Here is a 27,101-nt window from a genome sequence, read left to right as displayed (position 1 = left end):
GGCTGAGAGTGCACATTGCTGGCTCATATTCAGTTTTCTATCCACTAATACCCCCAAGTCTTTCTCTGCAGGGCTGTTCTCAATCCATTCATGACCCAGCCTGTATTTCTGTATGGGGTTGCCTCGACCCATGTGCAGACCATGCAGACCACCTTGCACTTGGCCTTGTTGAACTTCATGAATACAACAGAACAGAACAGAATATAGCTCAGTAGGAAGGGACCTAGAAATGGTCACTCGAATCATAAGAACTTCATTTACAACATACACCATTTCAGTGCATTGATGTTTTAACTTGCAAGCCAGGCACTCAATGAAGTAAAGAAAGCTGAGGTTCTCAACAGCTTGCACAAGTACTGAGCCTCCTTGTAAACTGAACTGATTTGTATTACACTGCCTAATATGATCACTTATAGAGAGCTATAATTGCATGTGGATATTATTTCTACTAAGAGGAAGCCCAGCCTTTTCAGACACAGTACCTAAAATGGATGCTTACTGCCAAAAAGGGAGATAGATAAGAGAGAGACTAATCTTATCTGCATGATTTGGAATTCTGAAATGTTAAACTGCAAGTGGCCTTGGATAAGTCAATTTTAAAATTCTGAACTCTCAGTGTGTCTCATTTACTGCAGTAGATGTTTCATTTAATATTGGCTTCCAAAATACTGATTCATATTTCTAGAATTTGTCTCAGGTTTTGCCTTTAATAGCTCACACAAGAACATCAAGCTCATATTTGAATATGATAATTTTGTGAGGATTGCTTAAGATTTTTTTCTTCAAAATGTGTAACAACATGATTGAATTTAACTGCATTAAAAATTGTACTAGGGCTTTGGGGATTTGGTTTTATTCTTTTGTTTGGGCTTTTTTTGAGGGAGGGTGATTTCTCAGATTTAATTTTTACTGTTACACAAGCTATAACATGGATTCAGCATATTGAAGTCTCACCATGAGACAGACAATTCAGGTCATGTCACTGTAAAACGATAATAAACTTGAAACTCTCCCCTGTATTTTTTCTGATAACAGAATCCTGAAAAAGGCAGTAAAACAGGGTTTATAGCTAGGTTGGAAAGATGTCATTTCTTCTTAAAGTATATCCACGAAGACTACTAATGTAGATAATGCACAGGAATCGAACAGTTTCTAGACTGAGTCAGGTCATGCAAATAATCCCATTTTCTGTAATATTAATTCTTTGAATTAGGATATCTGTTTTGCCTAATCCTCCCACTCTGCTGAATATCCATTATTTTAGTTAAATAATTCCCTAAATAGTTTGGGAATTTTGAAAATTCACAGAATCACAGAATCAACTAGGTTGGAAAGGACCTTGAAGATCATCCAGTCCAACCATTAACCTAACACTGACAGTTCCCAACTACACCATATCCCTCAGCGCTATGTCGACCCGACTCTTAAACACCTCCAGGGATGGGGACTCCACCACCTCCCTGGGCAGCCCATTCCAACGCCTAACAACCCCTTCTGGAAAGAAATGCTTCCTAATATCCAGTCTAAACCTTCCCTGGTGCAACTTGAGGCCATTACCACTTGTCCCATCCCTTGCTAGTTCGTTAAACAGACTCATCCCCAGCTCTCTGCAGCCTCCTCTCATAGCTGTAGAGGGCGATCAGGTCTCCCCTCAGCCTCCTCTTCTCCAGACTAAACACCCCCAGTTCCCTCAGCCGCTCCTCCTACGACCTGTGCTCCAGACCCTGCACCAGCTTCGTTGCCCTTCTCTGGACACGCTCGAGTCATTCAATGTCCGTTTTGGAGTGAGGGGCCCAAAACTGAACACAGGAATCGAGGTGCGGCCTCACCAGTGCCGAGTACAGGGGTCAGATCCCTTCCCTGTCCCTGCTGGCCACGCTATTGCTGACACAAGCCAGGATGCCATTGGCCTTCTTGGCCACCTGGGCACACTGCTGGCTCCTGTTCAGCCAGCTGTCAATCAACCCCCCCAGGTCCCTCTCTGACTGGCAGCTCTCCAGCCACTCCTCCCCAAGCCTGTAGCGCTTCTGGGGGTTGTTGTGGCCCAAGGGCAGCCCCCGGCATTTGGCCTTATGGAAACTCCTCCAGTTGGCCTCAGCCCATGGCTCCAGCCTGTCCAGGTCTCTCTGCAGAGCCTCCCTACCCTCGAGCACATCAACACTCCCAACCAACCTGGTGTCATCTGCAAACTGATTGAGGGTGCACTCGATCCCCTCGTCTAGATCATCAATAAAGATGTTAAACAGGAGTGGCCCCAAATCTGAGCCCTGGGGAACACCACTCGTGACCGGCTGCCAACCAGATTTTTTACCCAGCAAAGCGTGTGTCCATCCAAGCCACAAGCAGCCAGTTTCACCAGGAGAATGGTGTGGGAAATGGTGTCAAAGGCCTTACTAAAGTCAAGGTAAATAACATCCACAGCCTTTCCCTCATCCGATGCGCAGGTCGCCCTGTCATAGAAGGAGATCAGGTTTGTCAGGCAGGACCTGCCTTTCCTAAACCCATGCTGCCTGGGCCTGAGCATCTGGTTGTCCCACATGTGCTGTGTGATGGTACTCAGGATGAGCTGCTCCATCAGCTTCCTGGGCACTGTGCAGGTTTAACCCCTGCCGGGATCAGAGAGCACGTTGCCGTTGCCCCTCCCCCACCCGCGGCCGGTCGGGCTGGAAGTTAGGCACAGACCCGGGCTAAAGTAACAAGGAATTTAATACAACAGAGTGATAGAACAATCTGAACAACAACAGTAGCAATTATAATAACAATAAACAGCAATAACAGTGAACAAGACAAAAGATATACAGGGAAATACCGCTAAATGGTCAGGGAGCAAGCCCGCCGCGTGTATGGCAACCCCCAAAACCAGAAGCGAAAGTAAAAAGGCTCCACCCCTGGACCTGACGTCAGCATGATATGAATAACCCGGCTGGAGATCCCTTCCCCCTCTCTCTCTGCTGGGGAAAAACTTGACTCTATCCTAGCTGAACCAGGACAGGCACCAAAAGTCAAACTGACAGGCCTGTAATTTCCTGGATTATCCTTCTTATAGATGGGCATCACACTGGCCAATTTCCAATCTGTTGGGACTTCCCTGGTCAGCCACGACTGCTGGTAAATGATGGAAAGCAGCCTGGCGAGCACCCCAGCCAGCTCCTTCAGCACCCTCAGGTGTATCCCATCCGGTCCCATAGACTTGTGTGTGTCTGTGTGATGCAGCAGGTCACTGACTGTCTCCTCCTGGATTGTGGGGGGGTCGTTCTCCCAGTCTCTGTCTTCTGGCTGAGAAGGCTGGATTCCCTCAGCACAACTAGTCTTCTTATTAAAGAGTGAGGCAAAGAAGGCATTAAACACCTCAGCCTTTTCCTCAACTGTTGAATAACTTCAACTTATAAAAAGTACTATCATCCTACAGAGTGTTCAAAGAATGGGATGGTGCTGGGGTGACATTAGGATTTAGTATTTCTGTGTGTTACAGTACTGAATTTATTAAGATATGGGAGCACTGCCTTGCACATGTACAAGTTAGCAGTTTCCTCTAGGTCCAGCAATGTCTTTAGTCATCACTGTGATGAGGTATGAGTAGGAACAGAAACTGCTGAGCTAGGCAGAGACATGATCCTCCTAAACCCTGAAGTGCACAATTAATTAAACACAGCATTGCAACCCTCCACTTTTTGAATACCGCCCACTACAGTAAGTAAAAGGAAAAGCTGTATTTTATTGTCCCAGAAGGATCCTATCCATGGAATTTATTTTGATAAATGTAAACTTATACTCAAAAGGAAAATATGTCCCTCTAAATAACATCAACAACTCATAATATTGCTGTATGCATGCTTGGGGGTCTAGCAATCTCAGGAAGAATAATTCCAGTACTTTATTCAGAGGATAGAGAAAGATAATCAAAATGTTGGGAAGTCTTGGGCCCAGTTGCCTGCTGTTTTCCATGGTGCTACTTGAACACAGAGAAATAGAGAGATGAGGTACTTATTCCCAGAGTGGCTCTGCAGACTTCCAAGACAGAGAGGAAACATGGTTCTTCTGTATTCTGGAGTTACAGATAATTATTTCTCAGTGTACAGTCTAAAGGCTTATATTTTAGCCAGATGAAAGAAGAAAAGATAGAGATGAAGATATCTGTCTCTACCACCCATTTAAAATGTTTTATAGTCCTCAAGATTCCCATGTTACAACTGCCTCAAGTAAATCATTTTTTCTGTCTAGGATGCCTGCTTTCTGGTTAACTTGAGGCCAGAATTTTCAGTATCTCAGTATAGCCAACTGGCAAACAGCCCATAAAAGATGGAGAAACTTTGACTTTATGATGCCTCCTAAAACCTGGTTTTAAAATTCAAAGGGTGCAATGTTGTGTGTTAAAAACAGGTCTTTTCATATTGTAAGACTTTTACCAAGTTATAAGATGACCACAGATTCCATTAAATATAATTGAAATTATATCAGAAGGCAGTAAAAGAAACTCATATAGTTTATATTATATTACCTTGACAAATATTCCATGGCTGTATTGATATTGCTTGAGGCCAAACTCAGTGAAGGATACTCAGGCAAAATAAGTGGTCCCTAACAATTTTCATTTTCCCTCATCTATGAAGGTGCATTTCCAAAATCCAGGCTTTCTTAAACGTATGTAATCATTGTTACCAACTTGTTCCTAGGGTCTCAAACTGGGATTTGTTCCCACAGTTTAAACCTCAGGAAGCTGATGCTAGCAACAGCAGCATCAGTTGCCTCTTGCAGAGAGCACTGTGAGGGTTATCATGTCCCCAGGGATTGTCTTCGGTGGTTTCTGAGTTCCCAGCACCCTTGGGCTGCTGACTGGGAAGGTACCAGCCAGCAAGAGACAGGGCCTGCAAAAGGGGCCTGCAAGAGTGGGACAGTGACAGTGAACCCTGGGGCCAGTTCACAGTACGGGAAGCCACATAAAACCAGCCAGTGGGGAATGGCAGCTACCAGGATCACTGTGAACAGGCTGTACAAACAGGGACAGTGTTGGCTGGGAGCAGCACTGGCAGTTTGTGTGGCAGCTCATGAAGGCAGGGTGCGCAGGCAGTGCTGCCAACTCTGCCAGTGAGAGGGCTGCTGCCTGCTCTGCAGAATTCATCTGACCAAGTGAGGCAAGAGCCTTTTCGCCGACAAGCTGGCCAGACTTACAGGGAGAGCTTTACAGTAGATTTAGCAGGTGAAGGGGCTGGAGTCTGGTGTAACAGAGAAGAGCTGGGGGCTGCTGATATATTAGGAACCAACAGGGAAATACCTATGAAATATCCCAAAGGAATTAGGGCATTTTCCTCTAAAAAAGTGACACAGTTGATAGCCCAGCTGAAGTGTTTCTATACCAATGCATGCATCATGAGTAAAAAACAGAAGGAGCAGGAAGCCACTGTGCAGTAGAAAGCTACAATCTAATCACTGTCACTGAAAACTGGTGAGATAAATCACATGGCTGGAGCACTGAAATCAACGGCTATAAACTGTTCAGACGGTACAGGAAAGGAACAAGAGGTGGTGGTGAGGGGTTACCCTCTATATAAAAAACAGGATTGACTGCACACATATTTGAAAAACAGCAATGAGCAGGTTGAGAGCTTATGGGTGAAAATTAGAGGCCAAGTCAACAAAGGAAACCTTATGGCTGGTGTTTACTACAGGCCACCCAATCAAGGGGAAGATATCAATGAAGCATTCCTCCTTCAATACAGGAAGCACCATTCTCAAAGGCTCTGATCCTGATGAGGAGTTTTAATCACCCTGACATCTGCTGGAAAAGCAGCACAGCACAGCAAGCTATAAACAGTCCAGGAGACTCTCAAGAGTGCAAGGATAATTTCTTAATCCAGGTGACAGACAGCCCAACCAGAGGAGATGCATTACTGGACTTGTTGCTCATCAATCAGATAAACTAATAAGAGCCGTCAAGACTGGTGGCAGTCTGGGCTGCATTTATATCCTGATGGAATTCACACTCTTGAGGGATAAAGGACAGGTGAAGAGTAGGGTCAGGATGCTGACTTTTAGGAGAGCAAACTTTCAGTTGTTTAAGGAATTAGTAGATGGGAGCCCTTGGGAAACTACCCTCAGGGATAAAAGAGTAGAAAAGAGATGGCAGCTCTTTAAGGTTTATTTTACTTAGCACAACAGCTCTTGATTCTCATGTGTAAAAAAATCAGGCAAGGAAGGCAGGAGATTGTCATGGCTCAGTAAGGATCTCCTGGTCAAACTAAAGTGTAAGAAGCAAATGCACAGGCGGTGGAATCAGGGACATGTGCCCTGGGAATAACATAAGGATGCTGTCAGGTGTGTAGGAATGGGATCAGAAAAGCTAATGCGCAGTTGGAACTGAATTTTGTCAAGGAATGTGAAGAATAGTAAGAAGGATTTCTGCAGGTACACTGCTCAGAAAAGGAAGATGTACTCCCTCAGTAAATAAGACAGGACAACTAGTGAAAACTGGCATGGAGAAGGCTGAGATACTCAACAATTTTTTACCCTTCAGTTTTCATTGGTAATCTCTCTTCCCACATCTGTCAAATCTCTGAACTTCAAGGCAGAAATTGGGAGAATGAAGTCCTTCCTATTGTAGGAGAGATCAGGTTTGAGACCACCTGAGGAACCTGAAGAATCACAAGTCCATGGGACCCAATAATATGCATCCCAGATTCTTGAGGGAAACAGTAAGATCATGGAACAGGACCTCATGGAAGTTATACTGAAGCATGTGGAAAACAGAAAGGTGATTAGAGACATCTTCATTAAGGGCAAATCGTGCCTGGCTAATCTGGTGGTCTTTGATGAAGTGACTGCATCAGTAGACAAGGAAAGAGCAATAGATGTTAGCTGCCTGGATGTTTTTAAGGCATTTGATACAGTCTCCTAGAACATTCTTTCCACTTAATTGGAGAGATGAGTTTGATGGATGGACTGTTAGATCGATAAGGAACTGGCTGGAATGGCCACATCCTCAAGAGTTACTGTCAGTGGCTCAATGTCCAAGTGGAAACCTGTAACTAGTGGCATCCCTCAAAGGTCCATACTAGGATCAATACTATTTAAAATCTTCATTACTGACACAGTGGGACTGAGTGCACACTCAGCAAGTCTGAACAACACAAAGATAAGTAGTGCACTTGATGTGCTAGAAGGAAAGGATGCCATCCAGAGGTACCTTGACAACCTTGAGGAGTTCAGCAAGGCCAAGTGCAAGGTCCTGCACCTACCTGGTGGATTGAGAGCAGCCCTGCAGAGACGGGCTTGGGGATGTGGGTGGATGAAAGGACTGGACATGAGCCAGCAATGTGCACTCACAGCTCAGAAAGCCAATTTTATCCTGGGCTACATCAAGAGAAGTATAGCCAGCAAGTCCAGGGAGGTGATTCTGCCCCTCTGCTCTGGTGAGACCTCATCTGGAGTACAGCATCCAGTTCTGCGGTCCCCAGTATAAGAAAGACATGGACCTGTTAGAGTGAGTTCAGACAAAGGTCACAAAAATGATCAGAAGTCAAGAACACCTCTATCATGAAGAAAGGCTGAGTTGGGGTTGTTCACTGGGGAAGAGAAAGGTTCTGGGAGATCTTATGATGATCTTTCAATATATGAAGGGGACTTATAAGAAAGATGGAGAAAGACTTTTTACCCAGGCCTGTAGTGACAGGACAAGGGACACCAGTTTTAAACTGAAAGAGGGTGGATTTAGATTGTATAGAAGGAAGCAATTGTTTATGATGAGGGTGGTGAGACACTGGCACAGGTTGCCCAGAGCAGCTGTGTCTGCCCCCTCCCTGGCAGTGTTCCAGGCCAGGTTGGACGGGGCTTTGAGCAGCCTGGTCTAGTGGAAGGTGTCCCTGCCCAGGGCAGGGGGGGTGGAACTAGATGATCTTTAAGGTCCCTTCTAACTCAAACCATTCTATGAATCTATGATTCTATGATTTGTCTGGCTAATACCATCCAGTGATTAACTATGAAGTCCTAATAGATTTTCTAGATACTGCTGTGCATGATACCATGTAGACTGAAAGGAAAATAATTTCATGTGCTTCAGGAACAGAAATGGCATTTATGGTACATATAACATCCGGTATTCAGGTCCATTCAAGTGATAATTTTCTAGAGGAAGGAAAGATAGATATAGATAGATAGATAGATAGATAGATAGATAGATAGATAGATAGATATAAAAAGGGTCTTCAGTAACTCTTAATTGCGATCATTTCAATGCATATTCTTCCATCAAAGGATGTGATAACAGAAATAGAATTACACATCTCTGTCATTAAAATTACGTTTGTATGAATACTCTTAGTATTGCAACATATTTGCAACATTACAAAGCAAATGGAACTGAAACACACCAGATTTACAGAAATAAATGTATCTTTCAAAAATAAAGTAATCCAAACTAGGAGAAAGGGATATGAATACTGTCAGTCTTCAAATGGTATGTCATAATAATTATACTACTTTTTTAACTTTCAAGAATAATCATGTTTGTTTTCCATATGGTTGTTTACCTGAAGAAATTAATGTTTTCTGTTTAATTTTTTTTACTTATGAAGCAAGTCAAAAATACACTTTGACAACAATTCTTTTTCTTTAAAGAGTCTTGAGTTCTTTACATATAATTTTACATTCCTTTTTTTGGGGTGTTTCTGAGTACCAAGATTGCATACATAAACATACCAAAATATCTTTTTATATTCCTGGCTTTCTGCTTAAATCTGACTCTACCATAGAAAAAATGCTCTTCTGTAATTAAACAAGAGTCAAAATCAGGGACAAGAAATAAATTCTCAGTACTCTGATGAGCTAGAACATTGCTAAAACACATTAACGCCATTAACAGACAGTTAAAGAAGTTGCCTATGTTCCAGAATAGTACATGCCAAGAATATAGATCAGCTTTGCTATCAAGGAAAACAAGATTAAAAATCTTTGTAAAAGACGTTCTAAATTGAAAATCACCCAAACAAAATTACCTTACCTTGTGTATTTAAAATACTGGAAATATGAGCATTTGAGCAGTCTATATGGTATTCTATAAAAAATATCTGTTTATTCATTAAGGTAAAAAATATTTCTAATCTCTGCTACTATGAGCAAACTTTTAGCTTAGTTTCCTATGGAAATTAGAACTTCAATAACTGAACCTTCATTTTGAGAAAAGCCTGGTACATGCAAACATCCAGGAGCTGGAATCACAGAGAAGACAGAAAAGATTTTTGGTCTGTTGTCATGGATCTAGAGGTTATTTTGTTATTCAATCTAATGCTGACAGAGGAATATTCATAATGTCAATAAGAGGCAGCTCTTGTTCGGTTTGAAAGACATAAGTATTAATTTCGCTCAATATTATCATTCATGCTTATGGAGCTCCTTATATTTAGGAAGATAATTTTACATTAGTCCTTTAAATCTTTTGACTTCATTTAGCTGCAACATAAATTCCATTAGTGTATATAGCCTGTTTTTTTGTGTATTACCTCTAGATCTTCTGCCCTAAAAAACAATTTGCACATGTAAATAATAACTGCAGATAAATAATAACATTTTCCCTCTTCCTACTGTTACCAACTGGTTTGAAACTGGTGAGTACTCATTCATTCTTCATTAATTTTCTTCTTCTTTTTTTTTTTTTTTTTTTTTACATGGAATTGAGAAGATTTTAATAAGAAAATGATACAAGTTCTCAAAACTTGTTAAATCACTGAGCCGAGAGCAAATATGATCTGATGACAAATTTAACATAAACCAGCAATAACATCATTATAAATATCCAGTCATTTTTGTCTAAAGGTGAAGGCAGCTGTCAAAAAGAATGTAGCCTAGCCCATTTTCCATAAAATATTGAACAGAATTCAGAATCCACCAGTAAAAATGTTCTGTTTTAAAAACAAAACTAGCCCAAGGATATACGATCAATCAGTAGATAAATTAAGCAATCAAATATTTCTATGCAATTGGTGATGAAGGAAAGAGTCACTTACCTAAAACCCCCAGCCTGTAATTGAGAGTGACAACAATGACATTTCCATAACTCGCGAGAATGCTGCCATCAATCATATTGCCAGTACCCTCCATGTAAGATCCACCATGGATGTAGACCATAACGGGTTTCTTGCTGTTCTGATCATGAATGTCTGAAAAAATTCAAGTAAGGAAAACATAATAAAGTAATAAAAAATAAGAAAATACAATATTAGCATTTTGTAACAGTGCTAAGAATGTTCTTATTTATTTTCCAGACCATCACCACTTTAAGCAGCTAGCTTACACAGTTCAGGATCATCCTGCAAGCCTAATATTTATAGTTTGAATATTTCTGTTGGTTACTTCAAAAACAATTTCCTCAGAAATGTTTTCAGAACACCTGTAATGCCTTCAACATTACAAGGAATTTAATTTGAATATAAACATCTAAAAGCCTGAAGAGAAAAATCACATTACGGAATAATCTTGTCATTTTTTTAGACTGTTCTGACTCAAGTAGATGCCAATTTAGTAATATCTGTACATCTAATAATAAAATTACAATAATGATCCATACTTTCCCATTCCTCACTGAGGCATAATTGTTGAAATGATATTCCAAATAGTTCAGTAAGAGATAATACCAGAAAATCAAATTGTTCTGGTAGAAATAAACATGGTAAACTATTCTGTCTTTCAAATAGCCTAGGAGTTAACAAACAGAGAGAATTTATGTGAATTCACAGCCCAGATATTTTGCATTTAAATCAAACGATGTCTTTTGTATTGTACTTTTCCTTGTCATGCTAGCTAAGCCTTAAGGAACAGCCTTAACGTAATGCACCTTAATGGTATGGCTGATCCGTTTGCATACTCAGAAAAGCTCTTGTCTGCTTTCAAACAGGTAAGCAGCTGGGTCTTTACTTCTAAAAGAAAGTTATATGAAATTGATAGTAATATTTTCATAGTTCAGAGTGAGTTATAAAGATGCACTTGTGGCGTACTGAAAGGTGACAGGCCAATGTCGACCTGCTTCTCTCCCACATGCACTAATCAATGATTTGGGGTATATTTAGGACTGGATTCATCTCTCTTCCTCTGATAACCAAAAAGTTATGCTCCTGATCCCAAAGATGGTTCAGATTATCTAAATTAGGAATTTATGTCATCTACAGAAACAGTGGTAACAGGGGCTAAGCTCCTTTAAAAAGCAGAGGGCAATTCAGGAATCTGCCGTTAGAAATACACACCTTTTACAAATAATTTAGTGTATCTGCACATGGAATAGGAGCACTTTTTTCAATCATATAGTACAACAGACAAGGGAAAGCAGAATCTCTGATTAGTCAATCAGGATTTAAAAAACCCCAATAAAACAGTGTTCTCTTTTGGGTAGGATAGTCATACATTGAACAGTGGAAAGGGGAAGTTCAGGAAGAAAAAGCTGAGCTAAATACCTGGAGGTAGGGAACCTGGGTTTGAAAGCCTTCCAAAACTCTTCCCTCTCCTCAGGTTTGTTAGGAAATTCTCTAAGATACCAAAAATGTGATCAGCAATGAGGTACCACATATATAATATTTGATGTATGTGGAACTAACATGAGCATATTTAAAGGTAAATTTTGACTGGTCATATTCCTATGGCCCACTTTTACTTTACTCATATGTATGCACTACCCTAAGTATCAAAAACTGTCAGCTGAGTGCCAGGAACATATGTTCAGGCTCCAATGTACACCTGTCTAATTGTCAGAGTTTAAGGCTTGTCACGGAATCTGCCTTCTTTACATAAAAAGTTATGTACTTTACATGTTGTATTTTGTATTGTATTTGAGCAACAGAAGAAAAGTTTTTGTGATAAGATCTTGTTAAATGTTGTGACTGTAAGAGTTATGCAGCCATTAAACAGATCATATAAAGCAATGAGGTGCATTATAGTGGGTATATATTTTTTTATTCTCAGCATTATCGGCAAAGTACATGAAAGTGTTTCGTCTGTGAAGGCACAGATCAGCCCCCCAAAAATGAAAGCAACAACTATTTAACACAATTATTTGTGTTACTGAATTACCTTTCCCTTCTCTCTCCAAAGTCTCATGGCACGATTTGTTGTATTTAATTTTTCCTTATTACATAGCTCTACCTCAGGGTTGAATCTTTCACTGCTGAAGTCAATGGGAGGTTTCCTCTTCCCCTTCAATGGGAACACGATTAGCTTCAACATAAAGGAAATGAGCTCCATGCTTTATGTACTTAGATCCAGAGTGGATGACCTTGTTGATCATGAAAATCTAACATTTTGTAATTTTTTAAGAAGTTTGAATAATAATGTACTCATAATCCAATATCTATTTTAAGTTTTAAAGCAACTTTGGTTTTGCTTGTTAATTATCTTTTCCTTTAAATTTAACCAGAGAATTTGTTAAAAAAATTATATAATTTTTAAAAGTGTATGTTGCACAGAAATAAGAAGATGATGTTCAGGAAATAACAGAGTAATTCTGAAGTATTCTGCACAACTTTTTTGTATCATAAGAAATAGTGTAATTCAGTAACAAAGGGGGTACAGTAGAGGGTAATCAGTATGAATCAAAGACCAGAGATTTTTATTACAGTGTTTTATATATGGATAGAGGAGCTACAAATGAACTGAACTCCCAGGAAAAGAGGAGTGTCCTCTCTGCAAGTATGTGTGATTCTAAGGGGAAAAGAGAGGACAAATGTTTCAGTTATTTGAACTGATGTCAGATAGAAGGAAACAGGAAAAAAGACATGGAATAACACTTCAGATTGGCCCAGCATTAGAGGATTAGGAAACACATTGCTCCAAAACCAGACCAATAAACTACCCAAGGTTGCTATCTTCTCAATTAATTTGAAAATATTTTTTAGAAATTGATAAATAATGAAATAAAATAAACTGTCAGTGTAGCTTTAATGAAAAGGAAGTGTGAGAATAGAGGAAGATTTAATGACTTCTTTCTATTTTGGTACATCCTAAAGAGCATTGTTGTGCCAAGACAAGAAAAAAGTATTTCCTTGTAAAACTTTTTTGGAGTACTTCACTGTGAACTTTAACATTTCCTTTCAGGGAATCCAATCCAACTCTGAAAGAAGTCAATGAAAATGATTGTCATTGCAGTGGGAATGTGGTCAGAGTGAGAACAAATGTATCTCGGAGGCTAGCTGATTACAGGAAAAAACAATAAAGCAACATCAACAGCTTCTTTTATTTTTGTGTCCTGAAATAAACCACATACTGTGAGAAAAAAAATAAATATCTAAATAAAAATAGCAAAGACCAAGCGCAGCTCAACTGCATCAATGTACAGCATGTGCACTGGGGAAGCAGTGAAAGTGAAAGGAAGGATATATATGAGTTTTTTCATGAATTTCAAACAGGTGAATTTACAAAATGTGTAGGAAGGAAAAGAGCACATGCATGTTTTTAAATTCCATTTTTTCAACCTAAGAAAGAATAGGGGGAAAAAGTATGTGATTTCAAATAATATTTATGTTACTCACTTCACACATATTTAGGAATAACTTTTACACTTATGTCACAGAGGAACTACAGTCATCTATATGCTAATTTGGATTTTAAAAAGAAAAACAATGAAAGTAATTTCTAAAGAAGAAAATAAAGAAGTACACTGAAGTGTTCTTCTGCAAATAAGGGACTAAAAATCATGTTGAAATAACAGCAATAACAATAACAATAATTATTATAATAAAAATTAAAAAGTTTATGTTCATGCATCAGGGTCGAGCTTTGAAAAAACAAAAAATACCTTCATCTTCACCACGATCATTACTGGTTATATCATCTGCGCTTTTCTTTGTGTTGGCTCCTGGGATCATAGTGAGGAGGAGAATAAAGGGAAAAAAGAGAATTCAAAAACAGCAGGTTCTCAAAAATAAAAAAAAACACTAGTACAAAAAAAAAAATGTAACAAAAATGTCAAAATCTGTTACATTTGAAAGTGAAAAACAAAAAAGATGCAAACTGCACATAAACATAAAATGTCAAGAACAAATTGAAAATATTTGAAAAAATGTATTGTATTCTGTGACAGTTACTTCAGTTAAAAGTGATTTCTGCAAAAACAAAATTAATGTGCTATTAAAAAAGAATAATATAAACAAAAAAAGTATATTGAAAAATTTACCAAATTATTGTTGCTACATAAGAAATGCAATTTATTTAATTCTGTTCTGTAACCTTGAAGAAATAATGCCCTCAGTCACTATCTTCAATGACTTAATATTTTCTTCATCCTCATTAGGATTTATTAAGAATTAGCCACAACCTAAATTATAGATGGAACCAATGCAAATAAAATTATCACTGAGTCTTACACAACTTAAATGGACCAAGAGAAACCATAAAGATCTCCTTAAAATTTAATTTGCTTCCCATATGAGCAAAAAGTTATTTAAAACAGACTGTAAACAAAGGTGAAACAGAGTTGAGTTATTCCCAGACATAAAGTTGGTCCAAAAGTAGGCTTGGTTCACATTATACCACATTTCATGCTCTTTAGAAAAACCTAGAAATTAACTGAAAACAGTTACTTACCATGATAAAGGACTTGCACTTGTCTATTAGAAGATTTAGTAAAGAATACATTTTAATTTGTATTCAGTATTCTTTCCCAAAATACTTTTGAGGTATATACATGCACACACACTCTGACACACACACACGTCCATACATGCCATAGACTGTGCTTACAGGAGTAAGAGGAAATAAACATCGTTTCCCTCTACTCTCTCCTTGGGCAATACTTCTGCTTTGTGACTAAAAAAAAATGACATTAAGGTATCCTGGCACCTAACATTTCATTATACTGTGCTTACTCCTGTAGCAAGTAGCCCTCTCTAATGTAAAAGGTTACTTGATAAAGAGTGAAAGGTCAATAAGAAACTCAATTTATAACTGAGTTTAGAAATTAAATATGGCTACTAAACAAATAAAATGGTCTAAGTCACCACTCTAACCTTTTTTTTTTTTTTTTTTCCCCCCTAAATTGTCTTTATTCAGAAGTGTGTTTTCAGGACATACTGAAAAAGGACACTTTATTAACTTGTTTATGTATAAGTCTGAATATGTCACAGAGATCATATTTAGCTAAAATAATTATTTTATTACTTCCTTTCATTCTACTATTTAAAATGTCCTTATGTTCTTCAAAATTCAAGGTTTCAAGTAAATCTCAGTCCATGACTTTAAGACAGAATGTGGTTAATTGTTACTAAAGTACTTAAGATTTGTTAATATATACAGTTTGGGGTTCTGTGCACTCATTTGCTTGTCTATGAGATACAAACAGAATACAGATTTTCTGTAGAAAATTTCTGGAAACACTGCTGTATAAATGCAGTGACAGTGATTAGTGAGCCAAAATGTGAAAAGCAGTGGCTGAAACTCCATCTCCACATAAAGCCTGCATCTTCAGTGTAGTTCTACACAAGTTATTGTGTAGGTAGTACATGAGTGCATTCAATTATATGTATTCAGTACATAAATAACTAGGTAAAATATCACTGTCAATGAAATACAGATATTCTCTAATCTATCAATTTCTTTGAGAAATGTTAGATACAGGATCTAAATCTCAGTCACCATTCAAGTTTTGCCCTTTTTAAAAAAATGCTTTTCCAAGTTAGTTTTAGCCCAATGAAGGTTGAATCCTTTCTCAAGTGCTACCCAAATAAAATTAATTTTTTAGATAAACCAAATACTCTAACTATAAAGTGCCTCTATTTTTGATTCATGTAAAAAATTGAGAAATAATTAATCATAGGCAATAACTACACCTAGACACAATTCTAAAAGCACATAACAGAACAAATTTTGATCTTATTTTCCCCAGTGAAGTTGTCTTCTAATTGTGTGATCATAGTATGCCCAATAAAAAATCAACTACCACATATCATTCCTGTGAATTTAAAAATAACAAAATCAATGTGAACCCATATATATAGTGCCTGTAGACAAAAACTGTCTGTGCAATTATTTAGACTGTAATCCATATTTAAAGCACTTTGAGTGAAAGAAGTAGATGTGTCCCAAAATGGTTTAGTTCAGCTACTATCCCCCCCGATCATCAATGTATATATGTATCAGTAACATATTGCAAGGATTTTCTCTCTAATGTGCTTCCTGAAGTGACTCTGGTTCAGTGTACTTCAGAAAGAAAAACACAAGTGTAATGAGAATTTAGAAAATGTCACCACACCATGCTACTAGATGGGATGAGACAAAAATACAGGTATGTGACATAAAGTTATCTGCAATATTTGAAACATTCTTTATTTCTTTTCGCATGCTTCATAGCTTGAAGAAATCATGGAGCAACCAATTTTCAGAACAACTTAATGTAATTCTGAAATGTATTTAATTACAATGTGAGTGGGAATGCCGTTTCTCCTACATGTTGTGGAACAATCTTTCATTTGTCTACTGGTAACTGAACCATTGCTGAGTACAGAGGGACAATCACTTCTCTAGTCCTGTTGACTACACTGTTCCTGACACAAGACATGTGGGTAACAATGTTGGTACGCAACTGTTTGAGGAGAACAGAAGGGTCACTCTTAGATTTATTGCAGTAGTGCCAAAACCACTTAAGATACTCAGGAGCATTGTTTAGAAAAACTGTATTAATATTTTGAAAATATAAGCTTCCAAAAACATAATATCTCATACAGAGAGGGAAAATTGGAATTTTCCAAACATATCTGTTTTTTTGTTAAAAATATTGATTCATTTGTCCTGAAGATTCTATAATAAGATGGTATTCCCTGTCATGAGAAAAGAGAAAAAAAAAAAAAAAAAAAAAAGACTTGCTATCCTGCTAATATCCTTCTAAGGTTAGTTTAAGGTTGCACTTCAAATTGTTAATCTAGAAGACAGAATGGGAGTGTGACTCAGAATCTCCCATGGCTCAGGAGAATTCCCAACCTGCACCAACAGCTTGTCCCACAGACCAGTGCTTCCCTCTGCTTTTGGGCTTCTTTTAGGGCTGTTCAGAGTTGTGGCATTTTTCTTCCCCATAAATATAAAAATCACAGGAGCACCAATTTTGGATTCCCATTCACCAAGCAAACATCATCACTGTGTTACAGGATTGGCCCCTCTGCAGTCTAAGAAGTGTTTACTCATTCATCCTACATGAAACATAGATGGTAAATCTTAACAGCAATCCTGGAACCAGCAGTAGACCAGAGAGCAGGGCAGATAGCAGGGGTGATCTAGCGCATTAAAGACTGAATTCCATGAGTATCACTACTGATCAACCTAGGGTTTGACTGGAGTTCTTGGTTTGCAAGGGTTTGTGTTTCACTTTTCATGCTGATGAAGAGTACCATAGAAAAATATTCAATAATTCAAAATATTAATAGGATGGGAAATAATTTTGTAAATGGTCAGGGCCAGGAACATTTGATTATATATATTAAATATGCTGTATATATTGTAGCTCTACTAAAGATTACATTTGTATAAATGCACATGGTTTAGAAAGTTAATAAGCCTTACTATTAATGACAACTAGAAAAAGATGTGACTTCATAATATATATATATAAAATGTCAGGTGACCTCTTTTAATTTGTCCTACAATTCCATTCATTGCTGAGTGAAAAAAGGCATGGCACAATTACTTACTCAAACTGTGTCAAAGCTCTTTTGTAAAGGATTTTTGCTTGCCAGAAAATGTTTCTTCTTCTGTTTTTTAGGATATAGTGTGATAGTGCAGATACAGAATCACACTGGCATATATGAGCCAGTTCCAATCTAGTGCCAGTCAACACAGCCATAATAAAGCAGGGTTTCATGTGGGCTACTTTATTCCTCTCTAAAAATCTCTATGTGCAATGCAGTTGTAAACTTTAATTCAGTAAGCATCTCTAAAAGTTTTCATTCTGAAACACCGACCCATGTGCTAATAAACTTTTAAGAAATACTTCATTTCATTTATCTATGGATGTAAAGTCATCTTGTATTCCCAGATTAACTCTTGATGCCATGCATACATCTATCACAAATGAAGAAGTCACCTCAATGTAAGCACGTCCTCTCGCTCACATTTCCCTTGATAATGAATAAAAATCTCATTCAGAAGCAGATTTTCTGGGGTTGCAAGTCTTCCCAGATGTATTCATAATTTATGCTACATCTTCCACCATTCAGATAATATGTATCATACATATGTAATGTAGTCAGGTCCCATGCATGCAGTTTACCAGTGCTTGCATTTTAGGTATCTATTCTGAAGCCTCTAATGGCAGCAAAAACTTATCAACTACTGTTTAAGCTGATGACATTTTTTTGCATTTTATATGTAATTGCCCCATCTGTCACACAGTATACCTTTTGACCCCATTTAATTCCGGGAAAGCACTCAGTTTTCAGAAATCACACAGCACATTATTAGTTGTATGACCTTCCAGTTTCACATTGAGCATGTTCAACCTTCTGGAAACTTCTAGCTCAAACCAGATTAATACAGGATTTAATAGTCATTCTCTCAGTGATACATCTTATCTATACAGCCATTTCAATAGATCTATAAAGCTCTGGTTTCCCATCCCATGAGAACTCTTATAATTTTACAATCAGCTCAAGTCAACAGTTTATTACAGTCTTGAGGGAGAATTAGGAAGCAGAACTGTACTTTCCTTTCTGCATTTCTCCCAAGACTGGGGGGTTAGCTTTACTTTGGGTCTCATTTAGTGCACAAGTCTTAAGTAATTTCAGGTCCAAATATCAGTGGGAGAGTTTGGCTGTCATAACACTGTACCTGGATCACGGCTATGGCCAAGGCTCTCCAGCTACCTTTATAGCTGTGCCAAGAAGTTATCATTTGGTAGCTGAAGAAAGGTCAAAAAAGGCATCTAGGATTTCAAATGAAAGTTGTATTTCAACTTCAAAAGCATTTAAAATAAATGTTTATTGAGAATTACAGCTTGTTAAAGTGTCTTAGATGTTGACTGTAGATCATATACATTTTGAGAGATCACAAAGAAAGGCAACATATCTATATACCTATATTTTTAGAAGCCTGTTGATTTGAATTAGAAAAAGATAAATATATGCATATTTTCTAGATTTAAGTAACCATTATTTCTTAATTATTTACTGAATACTGGCACGTGTGTGTAATTGCCTTCCATCTCTCTCCTAAATAATATGAAGACTTAGATTCCTGCTGTTCTAAGTAGTTTTCAATGTGGAAGTCAATGAAAGCTCAGAATTTTACTTAAATCTGCCTGAATTAGATTTGTTTGGTTTTGGTTTAATTCCTATGTTATCACTGAATAGCAAAAGACACATGATTACAGTGGCCATTATTCTAATACCATTAGCAACAACAACAAAACCATTTGGGTTGCAACTGCCAGCTCTGTATAGCAGCAACATTTAACTAAGAAACATGTAACATAATTGAATTTGTGTTCATAATGACTCCAGCTGCAACATACACACACAAAAATCACTAAAATTCTAGACCACAGCATATGTGTAGATGCTGCTATATAGTCAGGAAATGTTACTTTTCAAGAAAAGAGAATTAAATGATAACTTTGTGTCATATTTGAAATTGGATGGGCTGTAAGAAAATGCAGCAAAAATCCCTAAAAAGTTTTGTGTTCCATGCATTACCAAAGATTAAAATAAAAAGCAAATGCTATTTCATAGGCTTCTTTCAAATGGTTTTAGAGAACCAGTTAAAAAAATCTACCTAGACGCTTCTATTGAAAAAGAAAAATTCTAAGGTTGAAAAAGGGGTTGCATACAAAATATGAACTTCTAATATGATCTCAGCTCTGTACTCTACATTGCCTAGAGTTTTCAATTACATGATATTGCACATATACTTGTTTTCAGAAAAATTGCTTGCATCTCTCTGTGCATTAATTGTTACATGTACAGAGAATGAAAGCAGGATGAAATTCTTAATATTTTACAAATGGCAGTATTCTGTATACTGTTCCTCCCAAATAAAGACAGAAATAATGACTACTCTATATCCTAAATGATGTGCTTCCCACAAGCTGTTTTCCTGGACAAGAATAAGTGCATTAAATCAGTCCATCACTCCGTTTCATATGCTTTAAATGAGGTGTTATCTTCCAACATGTTAATACAACGCAATGGAATACGTTGTCACACAGAGCAACTGGGCTGTCCTTTATAGTTCCACAGAAGGATAGAAGCACTTTTCAAAAATAGGGATGTTGTGGAAACAATTATTTACTATCATTTAATAAGAGTTATTAGTTCTGTGATTGATATGAGAGTTCCTTTCCTTACAAGTTTATCCATATCAGTATGTTGATATGGATTCATCTCAATGAATCACACAGATTACAGGGTAGGGGAAATCTTCAAACTATCTGTATAGATTATATGTGATCCTGACCACTGGTTAGGACCAAAAAGAGCTTTACAAAATAGCAATAATAGTTGTCAGTTAGGAGCAATGTTGTTACATGAAGTTTTGGCCTGTCTACATTCTGTTTATACTATTCTATATTCAGCAGCTAAATGCCATTGACTCTTATTCCAAGTAATATGCAAAAGATAAAACTTTAACTTATGTAACTTTGGGCAAATGGGGTATCTCTTCCCTTTTGTCAAAGTTTACAAAGTTTCCTATATATTTCATTTTCAGAAAGTGAGCCATTCATTTTAAGGAGATCGTTAAATATAGGTCTATGATGAAGATAAACACTGGCATTTACACTGGACACTTGTCATATTTACTAAAAGAAACACAACTGAAAGATATTTCTTATTCTGAAAATATTTGCATTTATATAGATTGTATTTATTCATCTTGGAAAAAATCATAAAGCTATTCAGTTTTATCTTTCATCCTGTGTTAATTCATTTTGGTACACTTGTTAAAAAAAAAACAGCTTTCAAAAACAATTACTGAGAATAATAATTTTTAAAACTATTAAATTAAGGTTTAACAAAGTTAATCATTATTAACAGAGAAATCATGATTCCAGAAGATTAGTAACTAATACAGAAATGAAGTAGCTACATAAATTCAGTAATATTTTTAATAAGGATTTTTGTTACAGAAGTTACACCACATCTAGAACATTATATTTTTCCAAATACAGTACACTGCTTTGACATAACCGTCTATAATGGCCCTAAAGAAAGAGGGCATTGTGCAGTCTAACCTTTCAGTGACCTCCAACAGATAAGGGGAGTGTTTCTTGCACTTCCAGTGTAACTGAATCTGCTCTATTTGACGAAGGACTGAACTGAGCCTGCAAGCTTACTGACTAAATAATGAAAGACTCATTAAAAAGCATAAATCTACCATATAGTTATTTAAATTAATTGAGACAGACACACATTTTTTTCTGTGCAAGCATCAGGAGGAACACTGTCAGTATGAAAGCGTGGCAGTGACCTCAAATAGCTTACATTTCTCTGCTAAATTGGTGCACTTGATGAGGTGTGAATGTAAAAATTCTAACATGTCTGAATGCACAATACTGCTATGTAGAAGCAGAGCATGTGCTTTCACCCATCTCCCTCATCAGCAAAGCCATTTTGAAATTCAGAAAAGATACCTACACTCTACTTTGAATTACAACATCCAAAATATAACAATCAGTTCGATATACTGAAATATTTTTAAAATACACACTTTCCTTTTGTTGGAATACGCTGGCTCTGTGCTGGCAAAGCTCTTAGGCACATGCATAGTTTTAAGCGTATGAGAAGTCCTGCTGACTTAGAAAAAAAATGCCAGTATGTATAACCTTCAGCACTGTGATGAAGCTAGCTAGCTTCAGTCCTGTCTAAGGCCCGAGAACATTAGTAAGACTACAGTAAGTACTACAGTAAAGATCCAAGAACAATGAGAGACCCCATAGGATATATAAATCCTACTGCAAAGTTTGTCCAGATGTGTATGTAATATACTGCACTGGCAAGTCAGTGTGTCTAAGATATGGGTAGAGTTCAATTAGCTGCAAAGGGACATAAGGTTTCTAGCATGATGATTATACTACAGTTCAGTTTCCAAAAATGTATAGGACTTCTAATTTAGAAGGCACAAATCAGCATTTGCTATTAATCAGAGTTCCCAAGCCTAGATGTAACTACACTCTAGGTAATCTACGTAACTAGACTTTGTAGAAAGAATTCAGTAATGTTGCCCTAACAGTATATATAACCAAAGGGTGAGTACTTTCAAATAAGCTTGAGAGATAAGTACCTATGTCCCATTTAAAATGAATGTGAATGAATCAGTAAAAAACAGTGAATTGACAGATAGTTTTAATAACTAAAGGTAACTATTATACCCTCTCTGCAGACAGCTAAACAAGGCAAGCACATACTCTGCATTTAACAACTACTGGTGCAGTTTGGGCAAACTCTCCCTTTGGCCACTTGTAGACACCATTGGAAGCTATGAGCTGAATAAGCAACTCTTAAGAATACCTCTCATTATCTGATGCAGCTATTTTAATTATTCATTTTGAACACAAACTAAATTTGCAGCTGCCTTTGGAGAATTCATTAAATAATTGTGTTTGTTGTTTTAGTGGATCCCATGAGAATGTAATTTTATTCAATTGTAATAGATAATATAATAGTTTGTCACCATTTCACTTCTAATTTTGATGTTTACTGGATTTCTGAAATCTTAGTTTTTATTTGGGAATCATGGAAGTGTTAGTTACAGGTAAGGAGGTCTGTATAAGACAGCCAAAAGGGATACATGCAAAACTTCATTCTTTTTTTTTTTTTTTAATTTTTTTGGTTTTTAGCACAAAATCCAGAGTTTTCAATTTTTTCTCTACTAGGTTTCAATGACACATCTACACTACACATAGCTATGTATTAATTCCTACTGGAAATATCAATATCGATCCAACTAAACAATTAAGACTATAAAACAACTAAAATCTTAATAAAAGGAGTTAAAAATTTATATAAAAGATGGAATGGAAGACTATAGTTATTTCAGGGAAAACCAGATCTAAGGTGGATACGATGAAGAGCTTTATAATCTGAAATATGAATATTTAGTTAGTCAAATAGTTTCAAAAATAGTACATACGCAGAAAAGATTTTCCCTAGGATTGAATAGCAGATGCCTAGGAAATAAGATAGAAGTTGGAAATGAAAGTTCATTTAGACATTTTATTCACTATTACTCAGTACTGAAGACATACATGACTTTGACAAAAAAAAAAATAAATTAGTGTCCTTATCCCAAAGAACTTACACTGTGAGAAGATACCAAGGGAAATACTGACTGCCAGGACTTCTAAACAAAACACACAGAAACTATACTTTTAAATGAGAAAAATCTTACATTCTACTTTTTCATTATTTCCACAGCAAGATAGTTGAAAACCACAAGATATTAGGACTGGGCCACTTAGAAAAAATGCTACTCTATCCAAGTATCAGGAGATTGATTCAGAGGGTAACTAGCAAGGAGTTCATGAGCAGATCATTTTGAAAATGAAATGGAGCAGATCTAGATTTAAGCAAAAAAATCTAGAAACAGAACAGCAATATCTTTTATGTGTGTGGTGGTGCAGTTTGTCCCCCACCAACTCCTTGCTGGGCTGCTTGGTGTTTGGTATGATTACAATCCTGGAAATCCAACTCCTAGGCCACATACAAACCTAGGGTGGCATGGACTGCAGGAAAAAAACCAGAATTTAGTACTGCATTTGTATTCAGCTGTAAAGGAGGTCTGAATGTTTCCTTGTCTCAATCAGTGCAATTTACAATTTAAAACACCTACCAGCTATTCGAGGAAATTAACTATAATTGGCAGTTCTGCTCAGGAAAATAAGCCATGGAGTTTAAATGTGTTGAAGGTCACCAACAGTGAGTTAGAGAGGTTGTCTGAAGGTAGAACTGGCACAGCATTGGTCCAAATTATACCTGCTTGTATGCTATTGTTACTCTGTCAGCCACATCAGTATTGAAATATGCCTACAGGAACTAAACGGAAATACCGGCACCACAGCCAGCTTCCCTGCTACTAACACCAACAAGAAGGTATCAGACCTAAAAACACAGCAAAAAAGATTGCTGTGATCAAATCTCTCAGGGTATTACTTGTGTTTTCTCCTGGCATCGATGAAACCTCCTGTTCAAGCTCACAGCCTCCTGACAAGGACTATGTGCTGTAACAGAATGAACTTCGTGCCCTTGAACTCTCCCCTCTATGCTAAAGAACACCCAATTTCTGCCAACGATTTCTCACTTGAGGCAAAATCTGAAAGAAAAAAGCACCAAGTGAAAGATGATTTTTGTAGTAAGTGTTGCTATGCTGGAAAGCTGTCAAAAGGAGAATTTCATTAGTTTCACTCCGTATGTAGCTGTACATGTGTGTCTGTGTGACATTTGCTCTTTTTAACCTTCCATGCCTGGATCTTTTATCAGCCCAGGAAAATGCTGAGAACGTCCATTGCATTATGATTTGCTTTTTAGTCACCACAGTGGGTAATTTCACACTTCTTACCAGAAAATCCTGTTAAAATTTGCCATAGAAAGTCAAGGAAGGAAGAGAAAGAAAATCAAATGAGGCAAATGATGTTTGACTAATCCAGTGGCCTTCTATGATGGAGTAACTGCATCACTGGTTAAGGAAAAAGCTGTGATTGTCATCTACCTAGATTTCTGTAAGGCCTTTGGTATGGTTCCCTGTAATATTCTTGCTGCTAAACTGGAGAGATATGTGTTTGATGGTTGGACTGTTAGATGGATAAGGAATTGGCTGCATGGCTGCTCTCCAGAGGGTTACAGTCAACAACTCAGTATCCAAGTTGAAAACAGTTCACAGAATCACAGAAACACGGAATCATCAAGGTTGGAAAAGACCTTGAAGATCATCCAGTCCAACCATTAACCTAACACTGACAGTTCCAAATTACACCATATCCCTCAGCGCTATGTTGACCCGACTCTTAAACACCTCCAGGGATGGGGACTCCACCACCTCCCTGGGCAGCCCATTCCAACACCTAACAACCCGTTCTGTAAAGAAATGCTTCCTAATATCCAGTCCAAACCTTCCCTGGCACAACTTGAGGCGATCTGACTTCATTAAAGAAGCTCATCCCCAGCTCTCTGCAACCTCCTTTCAGGTAGCTGTAGAGGGCGATGAGGTCTCCCCTCAGCCTCCTCTTCTCCAGAGTAAACACCCCCAGTTCCCTCAGCCGCTCCTCGTACGACCTGTGCTCCAGAGCCTGCACCAGCTTCACTGCCCTTCTTTGGACATGCATTTAATACTATTAAATAGTATTGGTCCCAGTACAGAACTTGAGGGACAGAACTGTTTTTATAGTGAGGGGCTCAAAACCGAAAAACAGTTCTGTCCCTCAAGTTCTATACTGGGAACAATACTATTTAATACCTTCATCAACCATACAGTGGGATTGAGTGCACCCTCAGCAAGTTTGCAGGTGTCACCATGATGAGTGGTGCAGTTGATACACTGGAGGGAAGGGATGCCATTCAGATGGACCTTGATAGGCTTGAAAAGTGGGCCCCTGTGAACCTCATGAAGATCAACAAGGCCAAGTGCAAGGTCCTGCACCTGTGTCTGGGCCATTACCAATATCAATACAGACCAGGGATTAATGGATTGAGAGCAGCCCTGCAGAAAAGGACTTGGGGATATCAGTGGATGAAAAAATTGGACATAAGATGGCAATTTGCACTGCATCCCAGAAAGCCAACTGTACTCTTGGCTGCAAAAAAGGAAGCGTGGTTGGCATTACCAAGGGGTGTGTTTTTATTCTGCACATTTTCTAAAATCTATGACACATTAGTTTTAGCATATGTTTAATAATTCCTGCAACAAAACTGTGATGGGATATTCTGCAAAATTTGCATCTAGAGCTCAGTGCAAACATTTTTCTACATTTTATCATTTAAATAAATCTTTGCTGTCACCTATATTTAAATTCTGATAATTTTCCTAGTGATCAAAGTACATTTCCCTTCTCTGCCCCATATTAACTTTACCACATTTCATTTTAGCACCTAATTTCACAAGTCTCTACATGGCTTCCCTCTTACCTTTATTATGAATTTCTGTTGTAAAAAGCAGCTATTCCAGTAACAACCCTTAATTTGTGATTCAGACTCTTGCTTTTGAAAATAGGTTCCAAATCCATTAATATCAGCATTATGGTACAAAACAGACTATTAAAATAATTAATAATGTTCCCTCTCTCACAAGTAGCTCACAGGTTTCCACACCAAGAAGCTGACATCGTCTGACAAGCTATTTTCTTCCAACTCTTTCTTCATTCCTTTACATGTTATTGCATCCTCTAGCACCATCCTTTTCTTCACACTGGTTAGCTTTCTAAAATGATGCTCTTACTTCTCCCTTACAAGACTTTGATCCTTCTTTTCCTTCATTCTTTTATTTCATGATGTTCTATTTTTTCAGTTACCTTTACCCTGAGGTCATGCCTAACTACCCACAATACATACTCTACTACCCTAGAGTATCAAAATTAATTCAACCCCATGCTGTCTTCAGTTATTGCTCATCTTCAGCATTCAGCAATAACTGAATGCTATTTCAGTTTCTCTGATTTCATATCTGTTATTACATATATTTGTTCTACATTTACTCTCTTTTTCTTCTCCAGGTATCTAGCTGTACAAGAAACAACAAGATAATGTGCAGTTCTCTTAGAGTACCCAGGAATTAAAGATAGATAAAAGAGAGTTACAACAAGACACATTTTGATAAACTGGTGTCAGAAGAGTAAACACTAGCACTTAAATATGATTGATAGATGAATTAAGGATAAACCAGTGATTTATTCTCAAAAAGGGTTTGAGGATAAAATTATTGATCTGCCTACTGCTTCACTAATTAAAATAAGCTACTGTAACAGAAGATTCGTAAGAACAGATAATGTGCATATTAAAATCAAGAAAAATAATGTTACTATAGCCTAAGGAAAAGAGCAATTTAAAACATCATAAAGCATTTAGATACATTGATAGAAACTAACCCACAGCTGTCTTTAAAGAAAAAAAACCCACTCTAATCTGCTAGAAATCTTTAGGCCTCTCCATAGAATACTTGATAAA

General features: G+C 37.5%; 1 protein-coding gene across 7 annotated transcripts in view; it reads right to left on the bottom strand.

Moving 5' to 3' along the window:
• Positions 1–27,101, bottom strand: part of NLGN4X (neuroligin 4 X-linked) — a 195,968-nt gene that overhangs the window by 79,549 nt on the left and 89,318 nt on the right. For 5 of the 7 annotated variants that reach the window (XM_074907639.1, XM_074907646.1, XM_074907618.1 and 2 more), the window contains 2 exons: positions 13,769–13,828; positions 9,996–10,148 (listed from right to left, as the gene is read on the bottom strand). In XM_074907639.1, the coding sequence (XP_074763740.1) occupies positions 9,996–10,148; positions 13,769–13,828 (213 nt within the window). Of the gene's footprint in view, positions 1–9,995; positions 10,149–11,435; positions 11,501–13,768; positions 13,829–27,101 lie in introns of those variants that run through there. The other 2 variants (XM_074907661.1, XM_074907656.1) reach the window with 2 other exon arrangements.

Source organism: Athene noctua, chromosome 1, assembly GCF_965140245.1.
Source record: "Athene noctua chromosome 1, bAthNoc1.hap1.1, whole genome shotgun sequence".
In the NCBI taxonomy this organism is placed as follows: Eukaryota; Metazoa; Chordata; class Aves; order Strigiformes; family Strigidae; genus Athene; species Athene noctua.
This window is presented reverse-complemented; position numbering and strand designations above follow the sequence as displayed.